The sequence below is a fragment of the Oncorhynchus masou genome, chromosome 24 (genome assembly GCF_036934945.1).
Source record: "Oncorhynchus masou masou isolate Uvic2021 chromosome 24, UVic_Omas_1.1, whole genome shotgun sequence".
Taxonomy (NCBI): Eukaryota; Metazoa; Chordata; class Actinopteri; order Salmoniformes; family Salmonidae; genus Oncorhynchus; species Oncorhynchus masou.
Genome location: NC_088235.1, coordinates 88,629,638 through 88,646,514, shown reverse-complemented (window position 1 = coordinate 88,646,514; position 16,877 = coordinate 88,629,638). Strand labels below are relative to the sequence as shown.

The 16,877-nt window shown below is 43.2% G+C and overlaps 2 protein-coding genes across 3 annotated transcripts; one reads left to right on the top strand and one right to left on the bottom strand.

The window, feature by feature from the left end:
- Positions 1-743: 743 nt before the first annotated feature.
- On the bottom strand, positions 744-4,872 carry LOC135512951 (cytochrome c oxidase assembly factor 7). The gene is made up of 3 exons (XM_064935494.1): positions 4,471-4,872; positions 4,129-4,269; positions 744-3,861 (listed from the first exon to the last, which is right to left on the bottom strand). Exons 1-3 carry the CDS (start codon positions 4,574-4,576, stop codon positions 3,419-3,421), a joined length of 690 nt encoding a protein of 229 aa, XP_064791566.1. The 5' UTR covers positions 4,577-4,872; the 3' UTR covers positions 744-3,418.
- A 20-nt stretch (positions 4,873-4,892) lies between these two features.
- Positions 4,893-16,818, top strand: LOC135512950 (protein zyg-11 homolog). Of its 2 annotated transcripts, none has more exons than XM_064935492.1 (18): positions 4,893-5,332; positions 6,791-6,956; positions 7,149-7,360; positions 8,740-9,057; positions 10,887-11,000; positions 11,102-11,218; positions 11,308-11,448; positions 11,573-11,749; positions 11,901-11,965; positions 12,094-12,193; positions 12,297-12,347; positions 12,507-12,668; positions 12,815-12,907; positions 13,041-13,238; positions 13,321-13,373; positions 13,468-13,565; positions 13,679-13,858; positions 13,957-16,818. In XM_064935492.1, exons 1-18 carry the CDS (start codon positions 5,330-5,332, stop codon positions 13,971-13,973), a joined length of 2,265 nt encoding a protein of 754 aa, XP_064791564.1. In that variant the 5' UTR covers positions 4,893-5,329; the 3' UTR covers positions 13,974-16,818. The 2 variants fall into 2 exon arrangements, with proteins under 2 accessions (XP_064791564.1, XP_064791565.1); XM_064935493.1 differs by having other exon boundaries at positions 4,894-5,332; positions 12,815-12,862.
- The last annotated feature ends 59 nt before the right edge of the window (positions 16,819-16,877 follow it).

The window sequence follows — 16,877 nt, the reverse complement described above, 5'->3', positions numbered from 1 at the left end:
CAAGACAACGCAGGAGTGGCTTCAGGTCGTCTCTGAATGTCCTTGAGTGGCCCAGCCAGAGGCTGGAGTTGAACCCAATCGAACAACTCCGGAGAGACCTGAAAATTGCTGTGCAGCAACGCTCCCCATCCCACCTGAAAGAGCTTGAGGGGATCCGCAGAGAAGAATGGGAGAAACTCCCCAAATACAGGTTTGCCAAGCTTGTAGCGTCAGTAATCGCTGCCAAAGGTGCTTCAACATAGTACTGAGTAAAGGGTCTGAATACTTATGTAAATGTGATCAGTTTTTTTTAAAATAAAATTACAAAAATGTCTAAACCTGTTTTTGCTTTGTCATTATGGGGGAGGGCTATGAAAACAATTGTAGAATAAGGCTGTAATGTAATGAATTGTGGACCAAGTCAAGAGGTCTGAATATTTTCCAAATGCACTGTACATATGGAGACTGTTTAGTGCCAAAAATAAGGGGTTAAGTACATGTAAAAAAATATGTAACATTTTCCTGATCTTATAACTCTCATAAAAAGGACAGACACTTTTTATGGAAAGACTGTTGTTCCATGTAGTGAATCTGTTAATTAAGCCCCTCCCCTGGCTTAGACAGGACTTAGACTCTTATGGGTTAAACACTATTACTGCCCACAGAGTCCCTACAACTTATGACTTGTTAAACACATTTTTACTCCTGAACTTATTTAGGCTTGCCATAAAAAGGGTTGAATTCTTATTGACTTAAGACATTAAGCTTTTTCATTTTTTATTAATTTATAACCCAAAAAATCTAAAAACATAATTCCCCTTTGACATTATGGGGTATTGTAGATGTAAGCCAGTGACACAACTATTTAATACATTTTTAAATTCAGGCTGTAACATATGTGGAAAACATTAAGGGATGTGAATACTTTCTGAAGGCACTGTACGTTGTACCACTGCATCAACTCGATACTGGTACCCTGAGTATATAGCAAAGTTATCATTACTCATTGTGTATTTATTCTGTGTGTTATTTTCTATTTATTCCTCAAATTATTATTTTTGATCTTTTGACTTTCTATTTTTTTGTCTCTCTGCATTTTTGGGAATGGTACGAAAGTAAGCACTTGACTGTTAGTCTACACCTGTTGTTTACAAAGCATGTGACAAATAGAATTTGATTTGCCATAAAATAAATGTTTAGAATTACAGGAAATTAGCTTGAAAACTGCAACATTTCTCTCAGTCTCATGGCAAAATGTGTACAATAGCAGTAAATTAGCTCAGAGATTCTTGAAAGTCAGAACAATCCTTGTCCGGCAGGAAAACTTTATTTGTATAGTTATTTTGTTGCATTATTTGACCGTAAAATGTACATTTATGATCATTTTATAAGGGAAAAGATTAGTTTATTTAATTTTCAAAATACTTTCAATATTATTAATTTCCATGTCAGCTCCATACCTGGAAATGCTCTTGTCCGGGGCAACAGATCCCAAAAAGTGTTTAAAAAAAATAATTAATTCCAATAATGGATATTAACTGAAAAATGATCTCCTGTAGTTTCTTGCAATAGCTCCCTGTGACTTTATAGAATATTTATCTCAAAACTCTGATTCCTAAAAGACTGTCAACTCTGTCAAATTTGTCAAAAATCCTAAATTAATCAGGAATGAGCAGGGTCAGCTATACCATAAGGACCCCTTATTCATGTCAATACATGACATGCAACAAGACCACTCATGGTCTGTAAAGTGTTCTATTTTTGAAAGATTTAAAAACTAACAATACTGGAATCACCATGGGCACAACCATAAACTGTCAACTCCATATCGGTAATAAAGATACAATATGAATTTTGGTTAAAATATGTTACACTTAATTAGGTTTTCCTAAAGCAACCAAAGAAAACAACATTTCTGTGTATACCACTTCAATTCTTAAATTGTTTTTGATAACCTGCCCAGGGACTGCGGTTGAAAACTAGCCGGCTAGCTAAAACCGGCACTTTTACTGAAACGTTGATTACTGTGCACTATCCCTGTAAAAATAAAATAAACTCAAATTAAGGAAAATGAAACAGTTGTCAACTCTGTCAGAGTGCTGAAAGATCTGATAGAATGGTTGTTTTTAATTGGAGATTTTTAAATGAATAATTCTCCATATTTTACAAATGTTTGTATTGAGCTTTTAGTTTTAGAGGCAAAAATGTCTGTTTTGAGTATTGGTTGTCAACTCCGTCACCGATAGAGTACATATTTTTTGGTCAATATTCCAAAAAAAAAAAATGTAATCACAGTTTGTTAACATATGCGTAAACAATTGATGTATTTGGTGTGCTACACATGGGATAAAGTTTGCTTTATGTTGTTTTATGTTCTAAAACTAGAAAAACATGGCAAATTGCAAACAAAATTAGCCCTAGAGCAATTAGTGCTATAAAACAAAACAAAAATAAGTTTAGAAAACTGTATTACATATCAGAATAATCACATTAGAATTAAACAACCAAGGCCTTTAAACACTTGGACAATAATTGTACAAATTAAATGCCTTTTATGGTATATAAAATAAAAGATGTTCCTTTACACGGTGTGATTGTCGGTACTTTGGTCTATCGAAAAATATTTCAAATGTTGTTAATAAAGACATATTTGTGGGGAAAAGTTCAGATTGTCCTGTCTTTTAAGAATCTCAGACCTCTAAAACAGCAACATGTCCTCTCAGCCTCATGGCAAAATAGCAAGAAATTTGCTGTAATACCACACATTTTACCTCTCTACTCAGTCCCATCTGATTATTATATTTTGAACACAGCACAGAGGGGGATGAGCAAATGAAAGATAAGAAAATAAAACTCCTACACCAGCCCTGATTAACCAATACAGTAGATTTGCCATACCCCATAGCAGACTCATTTTCCTTGACTTTGACTCCATCTAGTGGCAGAACCAATTTACTTCCCAGAGTGCTGCATTGTGACAAGCTCAACTATGAACGGCACCCTTTTCTCACTGTCCATATAGGATGAGATACTCTCCATCATGGATTCCTAGCTATAATGACGACACATGAATTGAGCTGTTTGCGGGAACTAATTTTAATCAGGTCAAGTTGTTGTCAATTTTCAGGCAGATGTGTTGGACTGAGAATGTGTACATGTCGAGATGGACAATCTCGTATTGACAGAGTCGGTCCCCCATAGAGAAAAAAATACATGTACATGTATTACGAAGCAACATATAAACCATCCACACACAGGTTAAAACACACACGTGAATTCTTCAACCTTTGGCCAGCACTAAGCAGTCATGTCTATGTAGCATGTCAGGTTACACACACAGCCCAAGAGGAAGCACCACATGACCCTGGACAATCATTCAAAACAAATTGCCCCTTTGGAACAAAGATTTATTGAAGCGACTTCCCTCTGACCAACCCCTTCATTCCCCAAACTTGAGCTGCCGCTCTTTCTCCTGGAAGTGAAGCTCTTTCGCCCTGTTCTTAAGTTCCTCAGCTTTCTTCTCGTCCTTCTCCGCCCCGTCCCCCAGTTTATACATACGACTGGCGTTGGCACAACCCCAGACGTGTCCTAGCTCACAGGCTCTTGTGGCATACCTCAGAGCCAGGCCCATGTCCTTACTTTGCTTCGGGGAGCCCTCGATATACATGGCACTAAGGTTGAAGCAGGAGGGTGCGAACCCCCCTGTACATGCCTTCTCATAGTACTGCCTAGCCACCCCCGGGTCAGGGCCGGCTTCCATGGCTCGACCGTCATGGGCGAGGAGACCCACGTTGTGACACGCGTCCACAGACTTCTTACCGCCACTGCTGCAGGCCGTCATGAAGCAGGAGTAGGCCATTTTCAGATTCTCTGCAAATCCCCCTGATAGAGAGATTTAGAACATGTTGCGCTTGACCACTTGGGGATGGATTCAGGGTCTCTCTGTCTATCAGTACTTTCTTATCATCCTAATATTTATAATTAATAAGATGACTTGTCTTAAAACATTTGTCAAGCCAAAGCCATACTCTCTCTCTAATCAAATCTTTAAATCTTTTACTTGTCTAGTTGAGAAACGCAAATTGTTTCAGGCTTTGCTGTTGTAATCTGCTAGTGAATAGGATTAAGTTTAGTGGTGTAGTTGTGTACCTTTGCCTTGGATATAGTAAGCCCCGAGCTTGTAGCAGCTTTCACCATGTTTATTAGTCTCACAGTTGTGTTTGAGCACCTGGGCTGTAGACTCAAAGTTTTTCTTCACTCCCTCCATGTAGTCAGCAAGCCTTTGACACCCTGGCAGCAGAATACACGAGGTTAGCCACAATAATGAGTTAGACGGTGTGAAGGTTATAGTACTACGTGAGGCATAAAGACACCTTAACACCAAGCACAATCAGTGGTTCAGAACCCCAGTTAGGGGACAGCAAATGACGGACCATTTGCTTAACATCACTCCCTTCAGCACTGTATAGGACAGTGCATTTCGCTCCTTACCTTCAGGGTCCTTCTCTCTGTAACACTGGTAGCTGAATTCCACACCTATGTTATCCAAATACTGCTTCACCTCCTTTTCGTCCTCAAAGTTTATGAGTCCAGACATGATTCAAACGGTGCAGTGTCCAAAAAAACACTGTCTAAAAACAACACGTGTTGAGAAGCCCAGAACTTCCTTGTGACCTTGGTGTTAAACTGATGAGGTAACAATTTAAGAAAGAGCTCGTCTGGTCCCGTTGAAAAACAACTTAAGCGTATTTAGAGATCACCTTGATAGTGGACAATGTGACGGACATGCAGTGAATTATAATCTATTTTCGTTTGAAATAAAAAAAGGTGGAGATGCTCATTCCTGCTACTTTCTTCGTGGTTTTGTAATATGCACGAAAGGGCTTCCGTAGTCCCGCCCCATCGACCGGTGATGTACTTCCTGTGTCACTTTTTTTTACCGTCAACAAAAATAGAGCTACAATCTATCTGCAATATTAAAGCTGATTTAGCCCCCTAAATTTAAAAAAATAAAGCTATCGTTAAAAACAAGTATGTGTGTAGATTTGGATTAGTGTCAGCCTAGGTTAACGGACATGGTTTGAAAATGAAGTCGAAACATTTTCACAACTATATTAATCGTTTTCCAGGAACATCGATTTTCTATCTTAGTTCGGTACCAACAAGTTAGCTAGCTTGTAGCTAACGTTAGAACGCTAGATAGCTAGTTATCACCTTGCAAAAAATAATCCAGCAAGATTAGGCTAGCTAAGTAGCAAGTTAACAAGGCAAACCGAGACTACTCGGCGTAGGTAGAGACCAATAGCGATATTGATCTTTGGTCGGGAGTCAAGCCTGCAATTTCTTGAAAATGGTGAGTTTTGTTTTTGATATCAATATCTAGCATTCAATTGTCGTGCATTGTCGACAAGGACCAGCAAGGCATCGGACAATGCATACCAGTAGCAAGCTAACTAGTCTTAGTTAGATATCTGCTGAAATTTGATCCACATCGTTAACTAGTTAAACCTTCTTTTTTTTTTTAGCTCAGGAGGATGGATAATTATCTAGCGATCATTGCTCGTTATTTTGGGGTTTGACAACAGCCCACCACTCCAGACATACTCTACCTCCTGGGAGTTATGGGTATCAGGTCTCATTGGCGACCATTTTAACTTTGGCCATATGCTTGGTATGCCATTTGGGAGTGCTGGCATACACTATATATACAAAAGTATGTGGACACCCCTTCAAATTAGTGGATTTGGCTGTTTCAGCCACACCCGTGTATAACATCGAGCACACAGCCATGCAATCTTCATAGACAAATATTGCCCTTACTGAAGAGCTCAGTGACTTTCAACGTGGCACCTTCATAGGATGCCACCTTTTCATCTAGTCAGTTCGTCAAATGTATGCCCTGCCAGAGCTTCCCCGGTCAACTGTAAACAATGGCTCAGTGTACACAAGCTTACAGAACTGAAGCACGTAGCAAGTAAAAACCGTCTGTCCAATGTCAGCACAATAACGTTTAGTCGGGAGCTTCATTACGAACAGTTATTGTGCAGATGTTGCTTCGAGGTTTCCATGGCCCAGCAGCCACACACAAGCCTATGATCACCATGTGCAATGTCAAGCATTGGCTGGAGTGGTGTTAAGATCGCCGCCATTGGACTCTAGAGTACTGGTAGTGTTTGAATTGATTAATCACACATCTGGCAGTCAGATGGACAAATCTGGGTTTGGTGGATACCAGAAGAACACGACCTGCCCCAATGCATAGTGCCAACTGTTTAGTTTGGTGGAGGAGGAATAATGGTCTGGGGCTGTTTTTCATGGTTCGGGCTAGGTCTCTTGGTTCCAGTTAAGGGAAATCTTAATGCTACAGCATACATTGTCATTCTAGATGATTCTGTGCTTCATACTTTGTGGCAACAGAGGCCCTTTCCTGTTTCAGCATGACAATGCCCCGTGCACAAAGCCAGGTCCATACAGAAGTGATTTGTTGAGATCAGTGTGGAAGAGCTTGACTGGCCTGCACAGAGCCCTGACGTCAACCCCATCGATCACCTTTGGGTTGAATTGGAATCCCGACTGCGAGCCAGGCCTAATTGCACAATGTCAGTGCCTGACCTCACTAATGCTGGATGGAAGCAAGTCCCTGCAGCAGTACTCCAACATCTAGTGGAAAGCCTTCCCAGAAGAGTAGAGGCTGTTACAGCAGCAAAGGGGATCCCAACTCCATATTAATCCCCATGTTTGACAAGCAGTTGTCAATATAGTTTTGGTCATGTAGTGTAAGTGTCTAATGTTGTGTGTGTGTGTGTTCCAGGACGAGGCGTCCCCAGCATCTCTGACAGACCTGTGTCTGTCCTACGTGAGTGGGAACCTGGAGAAGTTCTGTGCGAAGCACGCCGATGGATCTCTCTGTCTCAGAGACTCTTTACTGTTCCCCCAGGAGCTAGCTGACCAGCTGTTAGCTAAGATGGCCACTGAAGGTAAGTGAGCAACGAACATGAAGTAGTCAGTGGTCACAGATCCTAGCTCAGATCCTTACCTTAATTATTAGTACAAAAACACGAAACAGGCCTTTAATTCAGTGTCTAGAGCAGTAATGGGCTATTTCCAGTCATTGGGTGATATTTGTCCCAGCCCAGCTCTAACAAAAAAAGTGTGGGTGTTGTTTTCAGGTCTGTTGAATGACAGTACAGTGGGAGTGTTTCGTAGCTGTGAGTACCTACGGCTGCGTCGTGCGTGTATCCGGACTGCTCGTATCTCTGCCGAGGCGTTCCAGAGAGCTCTCTGTCCTCACCGCCTGCTGGAGCTGGACGCTGCCAGGGTCAACGCTGACCTCACCATCTCTGACATACTACAGGGACTGGCCTCCAACAAACACTGCCAGGTAAACATACAGTGCATTCAGAAAGTATTCAGACCCCTTGACTTTTTCCACATTTGGTTACATTACAGCCTTATTCTAAAAGGGATTCAATTGTTTTTTTCCTCAGCAAACTACACACAATACCCCATAAGGACAAACCAAAAACAGGTTTTTGCACATTTATAGTGAAAAAGGAGCATTCAGACCCTTTACTCAATACATTGTTGAAGCACCTTTGGCAGCGATTACAGCCTTGAGTCTTCTTGGTTATGACTCTACAAGCTTGGCACACTTGTATTTGGGGAGTTCTCCCATTCTTCTCTGCAGATCCTCTTAAGCTATGTCAGGTTGGATGGAGAGCGCCGCTGCACAGCTATTTTCAGGTCTCTCCAGAGATGTTCGATCGGGTTCAAGTCTGGGCTTTGGCTGGGCCAATCAAGGACATTCAGAGACTTGTCCTGAAGCCACTCCTGCATTCTCTTGGCTGTGTGCTTAGGGTCGTTGTCCTGTTGGAAGGTGAACCTTCGCCCCAGTCTGAGGTCCAGAGCACTCTGGAGTAGGTTTTCATCAAGGATCTCTCTGTACTTTGCTCCGTTCATCTTTGAATCGATCCTGACTCGTCTCCCAGTCCCTCCCTCTGAAAAACATCCCCACAGTATGCTGCTGCCACCATCAGGCTTCACCGTAGGGATGGTGCCAGATTTCCTCCAGGCGTGACGCTCAGCTTTTAGGACAAAGAGTTCAATCTTTGTTTCATCAGACCAGATAATCTTGTTTCTCATGATCAGAGTCCTTTAGAGGCCTCTTGGCAAACTCCAAGCGGGCTGTCGTCTTTTACTGAGGAGTGTCTTCTGTTTGACCACTCTACCATAAAGGCCTGATTGGTGAAGTGCTGCAGAGATGGGAGAACCTTCCAGAAGGACAACCATCTCCACAGAGGAATTCTGGAGCTCTGTCTGAGTGACCATCGGGTTCTTGGTCAGACAGGTGTGTGCCTTTCCAAATCATGTCCAATCAATTGAAATTACCACAGGTGGACTCCAATCAAGTTGTAGAAACATCTCAAGGATGATCAATGGAAACAGAATGGCCGTGGGCTCAATTTTGAGTCTCATAGTAAAGGGTCTCAAAACTTACTTAAATAAGTTTATTATTTATGTATCTTTTAAAAATATAAAATAGGTAAACATTTGCTTTGTCATTCTGGGGTATTGTGTGTAGACTGATGAGGAAAACATTTTATTTGATCAATTTTAGAATAAGGCTGTAATGTAAAAATATTTGGAAAATGTCAAGTGGTCTGAATACTTTCCGAATGCGGTGTACAGAGAGCTTCCAGCAGGGACAGACAACCGCAAACACTCTCCCTCCCTCACTCTCCAACCTCTTCCTCCCCACAGGAGAGCTTACAGCGGTTGGTCCTGACAGGTCTAACCATGTCCTCTCTGGAGGAACCATCCCATCACCGCTTCAGCTCTCTCCAGGGGCTCCGCTCCCTCTCCCTGGCCAATGTGGACTTCTACGACGCAGGGCTGGCTGACGTGTGTTCCCTACCCCGGCTGGAGAGCCTGGACCTGTCCAACACCTCAGTAACCAACCTCAGTCCTTTACTGGGCCTCAGGGAGAGGCTGAGGTCACTAACACTACACCAGGTGAAGAGGCTGGAGATGAGCACCGCACAGCTATTGGCCGTCATTGGACAACTGGAGGCTCTGCAGGTGGGTGGGGACAACTCTAATGCTCAAGTTCTGTATTCATTTGCTCCACTATAAAAATCATATACAGTGCCTTGCAAAAGTATTCGGCCCCCTTGAACTTTGCGACCTTTTGCCACATTTCAGGCTTCAAACATAAAGATATAAAACTGTGTATTTTTTTGTGAAGAATCAACAACACGTGGGACACAATCATGAAGTGGAACGACATTTATTGGATATTTCAAACTTTTTTAACAAATCAAAAACTGAAAAATTGGGCGTGCAAAATTATTCAGCCCCTTTACTTTCAGTGCAGCAAACTCTCTCCAGAAGTTCAGTGAGGATCTCTGAATGATCCAATGTTGACCTAAATGACTAATGATGATAAGTACAATCCACCTGTGTGTAATCAACTCTCTGTATAAATGCACCTGCACTGTGATAGTCTCAGAGGTCCGTTAAAAGCGCAGAGAGCATCATGAAGAACAAGGAACACACCAGGCAGGTCCGAGATACTGTTGTGAAGAAGTTTAAAGCCAGATTTGGATACAACAAGATTTCCCAAGCTTTAAACATCCCAAGGAGCACTGTGCAAGCGATAATATTGAAATGGAAGGAGTATCAGACCACTGCAAATCCAAGACCTGGCCGTCCCTCTAAACTTTCAGCTCATACAAGGAGAAGACTGATCAGAGATGCAGCCAAGAGGCCCATGATCACTCTGGATGAACTGCAGAGATCTACAGCTGAGGTGGGAGACTCTGTCCATAGGACAACAATCAGTCGTATATTGCACAAATCTGGCCTTTATGGAAGAGTGGCAAGAAGAAAGCCATTTCTTAAAGATATCCATAAAAAGTGTCATTTAAAGTTTGCCACAAGCCACCTGGGAGACACACCAAACATGTGGAAGAAGGTGCTCTGGTCAGATGAAACCAAAATTTAACTTTTTGGCAACAATGCAAAACATTATGTTTGGTGTGAAAGCAACACAGCTCATCACCCTGAACACCTTCCCCACTGTCAAACATGGTGGTGGCAGCATCATGGTTTGGGCCTGCTTTTCTTCAGCAGGGACAGGGAAGATGGTTTAAATTGATGGGAAGATGGATGGAGCCAAATACAGGACCATTCTGGAAGAAAACCTGATGGAGTCTGCAAAAGTCCTGAGACTGGGACGGAGATTTGTCTTCCAACAAGACAATGATCCAAAACATAAAGCAAAATCTACAATGGAATGGTTCAAAAATAAACATATCCAGGTGTCAGAATAGCCAAGTCAAAGTCCAGACCTGAATCCAATCGAGAATCTGTGGAAAGAACTGAAAACTGCTGTTCACAAATGCTCTCCATCCAACCTCACTGAGCTCGAGCTGTTTTGCAAGGAGGAATGGGAAAAAGTTCAGTCTCTCGATGTGCAAAACTGATAGAGACATACCCCAAGCGACTTACAGCTGTAATCGCAGCAAAAGGTGGTGCTATAAAGTATTAACTTAAGGGGGCTGAATAATTTTGCACGCCCAATTTTTCAGTTTTTGATTTGTTAAAAAAGTTTGAAATATCCAATAAATGTTGTTCCACTTCATGATTGTGTCCCACTTGTTGTTGATTCTTCACAAAAAAATACATTTTTTTATATCTTTATGTTTGAAGCCTGAAATGTGGCAAAAGGTTGCAAAGTTCAAGGGGGCCGAATACTTTCGCAAGGCACTGTATATCGCTGAGTGAAGTTTCTTAAACCTTTTTCTAGTTCCGGCACTGTGATTGTTCGCTATCCCTGACGTTTACTTGTGGTGCTCGAATAGTGTTATTTCTGATCCTCATGCTTTTGTGGAAACCTACCTATGCAGCACCTGGACATCAGTGATGATAAACAGTTCACATCAGACGTGGCTCGTCAGTTGCTGGGCGAACCTGGGATCCTGCCTGCTCTGGTCTCTCTGGATGTGTCTGGACGCAAACAGGTACTGGAGACAGAGTATGAGTGGAGTTGGCTCGAGTTGTGTGAGTGTGTATTGCAGCTGTGTGTGTAGAGTGTTTACCTGGTGTGTGTGTGTTATGCCAGGTGACAGATGCAGCGGTCAAGGCGTTTGTAGAGGAACGTCCAGGGATGACCTTTGTTGGTCTGCTGGCTACAGACGCTGGCTTCTCTGACTTCCTCAATGGAGAGGGCATCCTCAAGGTGGGTTTCACTGTTTTTCTTCTGTCTTTGTAGAGGAAGCAGCAATACTAACTGAGCACCACGCTATGTATGTGTCCTCTGTTTGGCAGGTGACAGGAGAGGCCAATGAGACTCAGATCTGTGAGTCGCTGCATCGCTACAGTGAGAGAGACGGCTTTGTCAGAGAGGCTCTGTTTCATCTGTTCAGTCTCACTCACGTCATGGAGAAACCACGGCCTGACATACTCAAGGTACACAAACATTATTTAATGTCTACTCTACCCTTCACCTCAATATACATCTTACAACAGCATGTCCACATTTTTATAAAATAATGAGTCACTCCCTCTTCTTCCTCGATCCTTCTGTCTCTAGTTGGTAATACTGGGGATGAAGAACCACCCTGCCACCCTGAACGTCCAGTTGGCAGCCAGTGCGTGTGTGTTTAACCTGACCAAGCAGGACCTGGCAGCGGGCATGCCTGTTAGACTGCTTGGCACAGTCACTCAACTACTGTTGGAGGCCATGAGGACCTTCCCGAACCACCAACAGGTACACACACACTCTCACCTTCTCCTCCATATTGTTTACACATCCAGGTTCATCCCATCTGTAAACAGACTGGCTAGGGGCTGTTTCTGGACCAGGCTTGAGTGGGGTTTTGTTTTGGCTCTAACCACCATCTTGGATCCTTTTTCTCCAGTTGCAAAAGAATTGCCTTCTCTCTCTGTGCAGTGACCGCATACTGCAGGAGGTCCCCTTCAACAGGTAGATATACACATTGAATGACTTTGACTGTAGATGTATTCATCCTTTAAGATTGTGTCTCATGAGAGACGTAGTATGTACAATGCATGTATCCTTTGTACTGTGTATGTGTGTGGTCTATAATCCAGGTTTGAGGCTGCTAAGCTGGTGATGCAGTGGCTATGTAACCATGAGGACCAGAACATGCAGAGGATGGCTGTGGCTATCATTTCTATACTGGCTGCCAAGGTAGGGGTGTGTGTGTGCCTACATGTCTCAGTGTGTGTCAAATATGGTATTAGAAATGTGTTTGAGGTTTGGTCTTTGCTGATGTGTGTGTTTTCCTATACAGTTATCTACAGAGCAGACAGCCCAGCTGGGAGCAGAGCTGTTCATAGTGAAGGTGAGACTGTTCAAACATCCTCCATTCACACAGCTGGCCATTGGCACATGCCTTCCCAATCGAAAGAATCGCTATCTGCAGTGTTTAAAAAGAAATACAGTAATTGTCACAATCTCTGTCTATACCCCCCTTTCTCTATCCCTCTTTCTCTCTCTTCAGCAACTTCTCCACATTGTGCGTCAGAAGGCGACTCAGGGCGGGGTGGATGCCACCCTCAAGTTCACACTGAGCGCGCTCTGGAACCTCACCGACGAATCACCAACCACCTGCCGCCATTTTATAGAGAACCAGGGACTGGAGCTGTTCATTAAAGTTCTGGAGGTAGTACACACACACACACTCACAGACCCTAGAGCTGTTCATCAAAGTGCTGGAGTTACAACACTCTCTCTCTGACGTTCTTACTGCCTGAAGTGCAAGTTGACTCACTCACGCCTCTTTATTGTCCCTTTTCTTTCTCTCTGTAGTCATTCCCCTCGGAGTCTTCCATCCAGCAGAAGGTGTTGGGGCTGCTTGTGAGTCATAGTGAACCTTTGACTGACAGTGTATTTATTCTACTGGTCAGTAACCCTGGTTTGTGGTCGTAGTGAATTCAGCAGAGACAAACTACTGATGAAACCGGTTTGTTTTATGTTTGAATCATCCCATTTGAAGTGGTGGAAGAGCTGACTGTGTGGCTCTGTCTCGCTCCAGAACAACATAGCAGAGGTTGGGGAGCTGCATGAGGAGCTGATGGTTCAGGGCTTTCTGGATCACATCTGCTCCCTGCTCCACAGCCCTGAGGTGGAGGTGTCCTACTTCGCTGCTGGGATACTGGCCCACCTCACCTCCAGAGGAAAGGCTGCATGGACACTCAGTATCACACTGAGGTCTGACCTGCTAGAACAACTGGTACGTGGGGGAGGTCTGTGAGTTGTTATACCACCTGTGTGTGTGTGTAATAATTGTCTCGTGTTCCGTGTCCCTCCTCCAGCACTCTGCCATCCTGAAGTGGCAGACCCCAGAGTGTGAGATGGTGGCTTACAGGTAAGACCTCCATGCACACACACGAGGAGAGGAAGCCACTGTAAACTATTAAGATGCAGCCTGGGTATTAATGATCTCATCCCCCCCTCTGTAGGTCCTTTAACCCTTTTTTCCCCCTGTTGGAGTGTTTCCACACCCCAGGAGTCCAGCTGTGGGCAGCCTGGGCCATGCAGCATGTCTGCAGCAAGAACGGTGAAACACATACACTCCATATAGAGCGTAATAGTTTTCTACCTGTCCTACGTTTCTGTATATTCTGCTCTGTGCGTCATCAATGTGAGTGTACTCTCTCTGGACTCCTGCAGCCCCTCGGTACTGCAGTATGCTGCTGGAGGAGGGAGGTCTGCAGCAGCTGGAAAAGGTCCAGACACACCCCGACACACACGCAGATGTCATGCGATTGACTGATGGCATCCTGGAGAGCCTGCAGCGCCACCAGGCTCGCACCGGCCAGACCACACAAACACCCCCACACACACACAAAGGTGAGACACACACACACACACACACACAATGATTTCTGGTGTGTGTGATTTCAAAACATGTTAAAAGTCAATAAAACTGCTCTGTCTTTCTCCTCCAGAGAGTGATACACCCTGATCAGAACCCATTCCACCTGTAATGTCAAGACAAGTGTCCAGGAAGAGGTGTGTGTTCACACATGTTCATTAAGCCTGTCGCATGCTTCCCAGTCGAAACAGTTTGCGCCAAATTTTTACGTTTCTGATTATATTGGAGTTCGCAGGTTTTTTTTCCAGTTGTTCGAGCACCAAATGTGTTCTTGAGGCAAGCCAAAGTCAACAGTACTACGGGATTCTTCATTGAAGTGTTTGTCATTCAGTGAACCTAGTTTTAATGCACATTTTTCACTTGAGAAATACTGCACCAAATTTAGCAAAATGATTTACAGATTCCTTGATTCTTCGTAGATTATTTCTGACTATTGAGCAGGTGGCTATGTTGCTACGGCGTTTCAAGAGGGAGAAACGGTAATATTGCATTTTCTTTTCTCATTTTTCAAGCAAAGGTATTTTAAGGGAGTATGCGAGGCACAGACATTTGCTTCGCCTCGCCGAGTTCTACTTGGCGTAAACCAAACCTAGTATGTGGGCGCCTATAAACTGGGGTGAGGAAAGACACCCTGTCACAAGGTGGTGCTGTAAAGTGAATGAGAGAACAGAAACGACGCATTTCTTTGCACACATACCTTGCTGTTATTTATTTTCTTGTTTGGTTCAAAAGCAACAGTATGACTAAGTGTACTACTGTTGGGATAAAGAAATGATGATTGATTTAACTAAAGAAAAATAAACCTTAAGACAAGCATGAGTTGTTTGTGAACAGCGTCCATAGCATGAATAGAAAACCAGTTGAACTATATGGTTTAACTGTTTCTTTCCTGTTGGACTCTGAAAGGGCCGAATCCTGCACGCATCTTGGAAGAGTCACACTAATCGACATCAATTAACACCATTGACATCGATTCATGGTTGGAGTTCTGCAGGCGCACCAAGTTTGGATTCGGCCCCTAGAGGGCACTACATACCCTACGCAAACAGTGATGGGGCGTCGTATACGGGCCATTCCCAAATTGGATCCACACAAAAGTATGTAGAAGTACCTAGAAAACGAAGCTGTTGCTGCGTTTGCGTAAAGTGTGTAGCAGCCTTAAAGCTCAGTTCTGGGGTTGAGAGTCCTAATCAGCCCCTCTGGCTGATTAGCTAATATATGCACATGACGGTGTGATTTCCCAGGATGCTCAAGTTTGTCTGAGTGATCTTTTGATTCGCCCAGTTTGTAGCAGGACTATTCAAATCCAGACATGGAGGTCCACAATACAGTCCATAGTTATTTTCTCTGTGGTAGTTAATTGATAATTATAAATGTATGAATTAATTTATGGATACATTTTTGCCACAGTGTATACTCACCAGGGGTTGCAGGTCTGAATCAGTCCGTGATTAGAGGGTTAGGATGAAAACCAGCAGTATTGTGGACATCCAGGACAAGATTTGAGTTCTCCTGGTTTATAAAAATGATGTTAATAGTAATGTTTTTTTCCCTTGTGGACAAAAATGGCAATAAATATACTGGTCAACATTAATACATTAATACATTAATACAATACAACTTTGCACAGTAGGAAGAAAACTTATTTTCTTGAGTTCTATGTGCTTCCATGGTTGCTGGTCTGTGTGCATGCTTGCATATTTGGATCAGTGTATAGGTGAGTGTGTGTTTGATGCTAGGGGGAGTGTTTGTACGGACATGGCCCACATGACTCACAGCGCAGGGAGAGCTGTGACTTCCCTGGTCTGGAAAGGAGGCCGTTTGTTAATGCAATATTCACCCAGAAATTGTGTGACGGGTTTTATGGTTTCTCAATGTTTTTTGTTGTTGTTTTTTTCCCCTCTGGGTTTGAGACCTCGATGTTTGGATTTGAAAATCCAACTGTTGTAGTTGAAGGGGGTGACGCTCGGGGGCTGTGCATCTGGGTGTTTGAGTGAGAAAGAGGAGAACCAACCAGCAAAATCACAGCCCCCTTCATTATCGACGCATTGTGCCGTCAACCTCAAAGAGCCATTCCTGACTCTGAAGTCAGGAGGACTTAGAGTTAAGTGCTAGCCTCTATAGCCAGACAAGTGTTTGTAGTTTCTCATCGCCCATATTCAAGTACAGTCTTTAACGATTGGTTTAAAGTGTTGGAAACAATATAATATGTTTTGTTGTTTATTTCAAAAGGAGGTACTTAAGAAAACGTAGGAGGCAAAACTGTGTTGAAAATTCTGCGATTAAGGGGAGAGGCAGCGAGAATAGCGCAATCCCAAAAAGACGCCTATCCCAGGGGTGTTGAACTCATTTTGCCCCAGGGGCTGCATTCGCTTTTTGATGGCCGCTCTAAAAATGTTATTTCCTTGCCGTCAAAATGACAAAATTGTCTATCTGCAACGGTCTGTACATTGCACCCTCCTGAGCATGAGCCTGGTTGTGACTAATAATGATATATGCTACTGATCTCGTCTTCATTCTCTATGCAATGGCGGCTGAAACTACATTTCATGCCTGCTGGCAAATCTCCACATGCTTGATTTCAAATCAGCCTACAATTTGTATGTGCATGCTACCACTGCATGGGTCAAAGTATCTCCTCTATGGCATCAAGAGAAATGCACAGAACAAACTGAACTGTAAACTAAAGTCAGTATTTTCTACATTTATACTGACAGAATATTACATTTGAGTTGTCATCTCACTATGATTGAAGCTGTGGGAAAGTTTAGTCTTGTCTGTGCATTCCCCTAATGTGACAGTTTCCTCTTTCTGTATGGGTATTTCATGAAACTGGGAGTGGGGTGGCTCTAAAGGGAAGGCCATTTGCTAAGATGCCATTTTGCTGCTGAGGGTCATTTTTTCATGTTTCTGAAATAAAGAATGTACACCCCCATCGGCTGTAAACTGGCAGTCTGTTTTACTTTCTTAAAAGCCATCCTTGATCCATATGCT